Source organism: Triticum urartu, chromosome 1 (assembly GCF_003073215.2).
Source record: "Triticum urartu cultivar G1812 chromosome 1, Tu2.1, whole genome shotgun sequence".
Taxonomy (NCBI): Eukaryota; Viridiplantae; Streptophyta; class Magnoliopsida; order Poales; family Poaceae; genus Triticum; species Triticum urartu.
The window spans coordinates 401,042,040-401,048,333 of record NC_053022.1 but is presented as its reverse complement, the minus strand read 5'-3'; the positions used below and the strand labels follow the sequence as shown (position 1 = coordinate 401,048,333).

The following is a 6,294-nucleotide window of genomic DNA, read 5'->3' as shown; positions in this document are numbered from 1 at the left end:
TTTTATGGTTTTTTTAACTGCGTTTATTTAGTTTTTAAGTCATTTCATTTAAGTTTTCATATATTTTTCATTTACATCCACCCCGGACTGGTTTTAAGGTGCGGCCGCGCGTTGAGCGCATCCACGACCCATCGGACAAATGCAAACATGAGCAAACCCATTGCCGCTCAAAAAAACAAAATCCGATCAAACCAGACGTCCGTTTGAAGTCGGGCGGTGGAGTTGGCCTAAAAGACACAAGAGTCGGGGCGCACGCGGCACGGATAGGCAATTCGGCAGTGGTGCGAGCTTCAGCAAACCGGGGCGCCGGCGTACCCACCGTTTCCTCGTGAAACCGTCGGCGGGGAGGCGGAATCCTGGTGGCGCGACGCCACTTTTCACCCTGCCTTTTCAGAATCGCGCGCTGACCCTGTTCAACGCATGTGACACAGGCACACACAGCCACCAGTCGGCAGTCCACAGTGACTCAGCGAGACACCGCTCGTACGCCGCGGCATGCGATGTTCGCGACCCGGCAGGCTTCCCTGCCTGGCCTCCACGTCTTGCCACCTGCTGCGACACTTGTCGCCGACGCGTCCGCGGCGCACGCACCCACCGGCCTTTCTCGGCCGCTTTCCATGGCGTCATCGATTAAAGCGTCGCGGCATCACATGCCAGCCGGGCTGCATACAGTCGTCGGCTAGCCACGCTAGCGTACCTCTGCCACTGTGCTCCATCGGTTTCTTGGACTCTGCTGGCTATATAGAGCAAGGGTGGGGGGTTGCAGTTGAGGCGCAGGCCACATAAAACCAAAGGAAGAAGAGAACGTCTGTCATCTGCTTAATTCCTCTGTGCCGAGGTAGCTGCCAATTCCAAAGACTCTGAGTAAGAGGAGAACGTGGTTAGCTAGGAAATGTGCGGCGGAGCTGTTATCGCCGACTTCGTCCCGGCCGGGGCCCGCCGCCCGGATGGCTCCTCCGCCGACGTCCCCGGCTCCATCCTCGCCGGTAGATACTACTAGCGGACATGATAGACAAAACATTTTGTAATGTAGCTAGCGTTTTCCATATCTCTGATTGACAGTGAGCTTGCATGCTAATCTGTTCTGTACTTTTCGTTTGTGTTTCTCTTTGTAAGGTGGGGAGGTGAAGGAGAAACCGCTGGCGCCGGGGCGGAAGACGGCGTACCGTGGGATCAGGCGCCGGCCATGGGGCCGCTGGGCTGCGGAGATCCGGGACCCCACGAAGGGCGCGCGCGTCTGGCTGGGCACCTACGCCACCGCGGAGGAGGCCGCGCGCGCCTACGACGTCGCGGCGCGCGATATCCGCGGGCCGAAGGCCAAGCTCAACTTCCCGCCCGCGGTGGGCGCGCCACAGGCGGCCGCGGCCGTGGAGGGGCCGGGGGCGCCCAAGAAGCGTCGGTGGGTCGCTGCCGAGGAGAGTTCGGCATCTTCGTCTCCCCTTCCGGTCACAGCTGCCGGCGGCACGGAGAGCCTGCGGGAGCGCATGTCCGGGCTGGAGGCGTTCCTGGGGCTGGAGGACGACGACGTGGAGGCCTGGGGGGCCGTCGATCTCATCTTGGATTAGGCGTGTGCCGTCGCCACGTGCGGCGTCCATGGGGTACATTTACCGATAAATAAATAAGCAGATTGGTCGAAGTCTTTTGATTAGCTAAAGTATCGATTGGCTTTCCTGGGCTTTTGCCAGCATATCCAGGTCCTTTGTAGTGGGATGCTATGTAATTCGAGCATGACGATCAGAAAAAATGTGGTTCCGAGAACTTGCACCAACTTTCCTGCTATAAAAATAAAACTTTTCACGCTCTAATTCGTAGGGCACGTACGAAAAAGTTCATGTCCGTGTTTTCACCTTTTTTTCACGCACATCTACGGCAATCTTTAGAATGCATAAGTTTAGAACAAATTGTCTATATTTTCCTTCTCTTTTTGTGCGTCGACCAGCAGACCAATAGACCACTAAAACAACGGGTCTGCTTCACTACACCCCCTCTCAAAAATAAATAAGAAAATGTAGCTATGTTTGTTTCGCAAGGAATGTATGTACATTCTTTCTTTTTCTCGAATTATTGATGTACGTACATTCCATCTGTCCCACTAGGCACTAGGATTTACATTTGTTTGAATCAAACATCAAATCAAAGTGTGCCAAATTCAGGTGTATTTTTCTAGCCCATTTTTGTCCTCTCTATTGTCCCTCAAAACTGACGTATTGAGAATCGTGCCAATTAAAATGATTAAATGCCTCTGGGCAACCACTTTGCCGGTCTCCGGGATCGTACCAAACCCTATACGTATATAGCTAGGCAACGGTCGCCTGCACAACGGGCACCGCCTTAATCACTTGCACTCTTTTGACAACCTTTTATCGCTCTTTTCGGCGAGCCAGTCGTGGTTCGTCCTGCGTCCCGGCGAGACGCCTCCGCATCCACCGAAACCACCGGCGCGGCACACCGGTTTACGAACTACCTCTGGCTGCGCTGGGTTCGGCACGAGATGGAAAACGACCTCGGTCCGTACGCTCATTCATTTTTTATCAAGTGTTTGCCACGGTCATCTCTGCTAGCCAGGGCAGAGTACTCCATTCGTTTCTTTTTATTTCGCATGTTACTATGTTAGGTTTGTCTCAACAACAAAAAAAATCATAGAAAGTGTGATTAAATCTATAGAAGAAACTATGAATATTCACAATACGGAACCAATATCATTAGATCCAACATGCAATATATTGTCATATTATAATTACTAGCAAAAAGGCCCGTGCGTTGCAACGAGTGAAAAAATCACACACTTAAACCAATAAACATGGCTATTGCACCACACATGTTTAGTCTTTTATCCTCCTTTCACCTCCGTCGACAGTTCATGGTTGTTCACATAATCGCAATGCACCTGAATATGGCCATTCCCGTACTTACACTATTAGAGATAATATGACATTTGGAACATACTTCTATCCGGTCATCAAATTAATTATATTGATTATTCTACCATCTTCATGCTAGTAGTGCTTCTCCCAGGCATTTCCTTATTAAACACAGTACAATCGAGGTCACTCACATACATGCACACCTTATCCTTATAAGCAGCTCTGAAAGATTGAATCAGCGTGTCATCTTAAGATTAACGAAGATGCCACAGGTGCCTTCGTAGTCGATGGGAACACACATCACCAGAATTTCTAAAATAAATCCAGGAATGCGAGCACCAATGTCAAGTCTAGAAATCAAACTCTGACGGGATGTGAATATCACTGTCCTCCTACCATCCAACCACAGGTTGGCTCGCCTCCGAGGCATCTATTGGAACACCTAACATGCATGATGATGATGACATGTATCTAGGCTAGGGTCTTAGGCCTGACCTATACACCCTACCCAAGGACACTACACAAGAGCCCGAGGCCTAAAGGTCCTACAGAGGATACCGATTGAAATCCTCATGAAGTGCAATACACTCGACAGAGCATTCCATTCGGATACCCCAATTTCGCTCGACAATGACTATTTCACTCGACCATACAAGAATCCACTCGGAGTACAGAATACCTAGAGTCACCCCAGGATGGCAACGGTCACGCATTCACTCCGTCGTCATAAAGACCATTTAATACGAGCGTTACCAGTAACATTCATGACTTAACTCTCATTGAACCCCTGTGTAACTGAGGCCTGCGAAAGGGTGGCAGACTCTATATAAGCCACTCCTCCCCTCTGGCATAAGGCTTCGCACCTCCTGTAACTATTCGACATTCCAATCGACAAGCCTCCGTGGCACCGAGATGTAGGGCTGTTACCTCCTCCGAGAGGGGCCTGAACTCGTAAACCTATGCATACAACCTCGCCGTAGCTAGGACACTGCCTTCTCCTACGTACCCCCTACTTCTACTGTCACACTCGTCCCCACGACAGTTGGCGCCCACCGGGGGGCAGGCGTCCGAGCGACTTTCGGTGAGGTTGCAATCTCCGATCTTCATCAACATGGTTTCCGGCGGTGGTTTGGCCCTGGGTCGCGAGATTCGTCTCGGCGCGCTCGTCTTCATCGCCGACGACTCCGCTGGCTCCAAGAAGCCCCCCTCGACGTCGAGACTCTACCCATCCGCTGGGCGGCGCACTTTCGTGCGAGTGCCTCCAGCGTCCTCCTGCGGGAGCCGTCGACTCAGTATCGGTCGGCTCTCGTGGCGTCTTCGCTCCCCGTTGTTCGTTACCGCAAGCGATCCGGTCGTTCGCGGCTCCAGCGGTGGGTGAAGCATGTGGTGGCTCGTCAGTCGACCAGCCCGCAAATCGCGGCAATTGAGCCCGATGAATCCCTCTATGGGTTGTTTGATCTGCCAACTCGCAATTCGGACACGCTTTTCGAGTGCGAGAGCAATGATCCCGCGACGGAAGTCCTCGCGGTCGACTCCCAACACAGTCCGCGACGGCGGTGGTGGCGGCAACAACGGTGACCCGTCGCGCGACCACGACGAGTATTACCCTCGAGCCCTCACTGTGGAGTAGAGGGAGGAACTGCATCGCAGAAACGTTCAGGCTCTCCAGAGCCCCATCGTTGGGGAGACCTCCGAGACTCGGCTTTGGAGGCTGTGCGCTTGGCCACCCTGGCTGAGCGTACGCGGCTGGAGAATCTTCAACAAGCACTCGACGACCGTGTTCGCCGACAAATTCCAAGTTCCAGTCGACGACAACGACAATTGTTTTCGACTGGGCATCGAGAAGAGTGTTAGGTATACCATATCCCGATCCAGAATGTTGTAGCAGCTGCATGTATCGCAGATTCAATCCAGCCGTACCGTTCCGAAGCTGACAGAGGTTTGTAGCAGATTCGAGCACTGCTCAAGGCGGCCGGAGAACATAACTCAGCTGTTTCTCAGTCGCGCAACAGGATTCACAACAGGTCTGTCGTGGCGGACACAGTTCGGTCGGTACACAGCCCAAGATCGCCTCCACAGTGTGAAGATCGTGGTTATCGCCAGGACCAGTACCTTGGTCGAGGCCACGGGCGGTTTGATCCTCGATACCACCGTGATGACCACCGTCGAGTGCTTACGCCCCCTCTGAGGGGCGATTTGTACGCGCCCTGGCGGTATGATGATAGGCACCCATACGGTGATGAGCGGAGAGTTCTAGTCGACCCAAGAGAGCCTGGGTTCGATGTGAGGTTAGTCCTCGTACAGGGTCTGGTTGGCAGAGGCAAAGCCAACAAAGAAGGGCTGGACAGATATTGTCTGAGTGGAAACAGGGCATTCGTCCCTGGGCCCGAATGTTTCAACAGAGCCATCCGGGCAGCTGAGATCCCGCCCAACTTCAGATTGGCGGCGGGAGTGAGCAAGTTCAGTGGTGAGTCGAAGCCAGACACATGGTTGGAAGATTACCGAGTGACAGTGCAGATTGGTGGAGGCAACGATGACGTAGGCATGAATCACCTCCCCTTGATGCTTGAAGGTTCGGCCAGAGCTTGGCTGAATCAGTTGGCTCATGGACGCATTTTCTGTTGGGAAGATTTGGCTCGAGTGTTCATCAAGACATTCGATGGCACTTGCAAGCGCCCTTCTAGGCTATCTGAGTTGCAGCATTGTGTCCAGAAACCGAATGAAACCTTGAGGGATTACATCCAACGGTGGACTACTCTTCATCATCTGGTGGAGAATGTTTTGGAGCACCAAGCCTTATGGGCCTTCAAGGAAGGTGTACGGTACAGAGAGCTCACATTGAAATTCGGTCACTCTGGGGCCATGACTCTGAATCGGATGATGCACATAGCCACTCGGCACGCGAATGGTGAAGAGGAAGACCGACTCCGCAATGGCAAGGGGAAGGCAGTCGACCAAGACACCGGGGGTGGAAACCCCAGTCGGAAACAGAAACGCAAGGCCGAAGCCGCTGGTCAGGCCGAAGCAGCAGTCGTAAATAGCCAAGGAAAATTTAAAGGGAAACCTAAGGGTCCATGGGTGCCCGAAAAGTTGAAGGATCAGGCCGGCCAAGACGTCCTAGATTTGCCGTCTCACATTTTCACGAAGAAGGATGAAGAGGGTATTTTCCCAAGCATACCACTCAAAAGTGAAGACTCCTGATTCAGCAGTTCCGAGAGGGTCAGCCCAGTGAAAAGGATTCTGATAAGGATGATGAAGAAGAAAAAGATGATGGTTACCCGAAGGTTAATGCTACCTTGGTGATTTTTGCTGATGTTGAGAGCAAAAGTCGACTAAAAGTCATAAACAGAAAAGTGAACATGTTTGCTCCGGCAACTACGACATACCTGAAGTGGTCGAAGACTCCCATTACATTCGACCAGTCCGATCA

General features: G+C 52.4%; 1 protein-coding gene across 1 annotated transcript; it reads left to right on the top strand.

The window, feature by feature from the left end:
• Positions 1-740: 740 nt before the first annotated feature.
• Positions 741-1,827, top strand: LOC125534598 (ethylene-responsive transcription factor RAP2-3-like). Its single transcript, XM_048697781.1, has 2 exons — positions 741-986; positions 1,117-1,827. The coding sequence occupies exons 1-2, from the start codon at positions 893-895 to the stop codon at positions 1,563-1,565; spliced, it is 543 nt and encodes a 180-aa protein (XP_048553738.1). The 5' UTR covers positions 741-892; the 3' UTR covers positions 1,566-1,827.
• Positions 1,828-6,294: the final 4,467 nt, after the last annotated feature.